The 383-nt window shown below is 72.3% G+C and overlaps 1 protein-coding gene across 1 annotated transcript in view; it reads right to left on the bottom strand.

Annotated features, from left to right (window-relative positions):
• PUF60 (poly(U) binding splicing factor 60KDa) overlaps window positions 1-195 on the bottom strand; it is a 15714-nt gene extending 15519 nt beyond the window's left edge. Inside the window, exon 1 of the mRNA XM_015416969.1 lies at window positions 105-195. Within this exon, the coding sequence (XP_015272455.1) occupies window positions 105-149 (45 nt within the window). The 5' untranslated portion in view covers window positions 150-195. The remainder of the gene's footprint in view (window positions 1-104) is intronic.
• Between the last annotated feature and the right edge of the window lie 188 nt (window positions 196-383).

The following is a 383-nucleotide window of genomic DNA, read 5'->3' as shown; positions in this document are numbered from 1 at the left end:
CCCCCCCCGAAACACACACACACACCCCAGCCCGCAGCCCCTCCGCGGCCCCGGCCCGCCTCCATCCTTCGCCCGTCCTCTCCCGCCCCGCCGGCCGCACTCACCAGCGGGAGCGTCGTCGCCGCCGTCGCTGTCGTCGCCGCCGCCATCGTCTCAGGCTTCCCTCTGCCTCCAACCACCCAGTCTCGCGAGACCCGCGCGGGGCGGCCGAGAGGACAGAACCCAAGTCTCGCGCGCCAGGCCCTTTCCAGAGCGCGGGGGCGGGGGAGACCCACCCTCGCGAGAGTTACGGGCACCAAAAAAACCACACACCACGCGCCCTCCGTCTCGCGAGAGCAGCGTTGCTGTGGGCAACGCGGCGCTCCTGCAGCCACCTGCTTCTC

Source organism: Gekko japonicus, unplaced genomic scaffold, assembly GCF_001447785.1.
Source record: "Gekko japonicus isolate JY-2015 unplaced genomic scaffold, Gekko_japonicus_V1.1 scaffold505, whole genome shotgun sequence".
NCBI lineage: Eukaryota > Metazoa > Chordata > Lepidosauria > Squamata > Gekkonidae > Gekko > Gekko japonicus.
The sequence above is the reverse complement of the archived record's forward strand: the minus strand, read 5'-3'. Positions and strand labels throughout refer to the sequence as shown.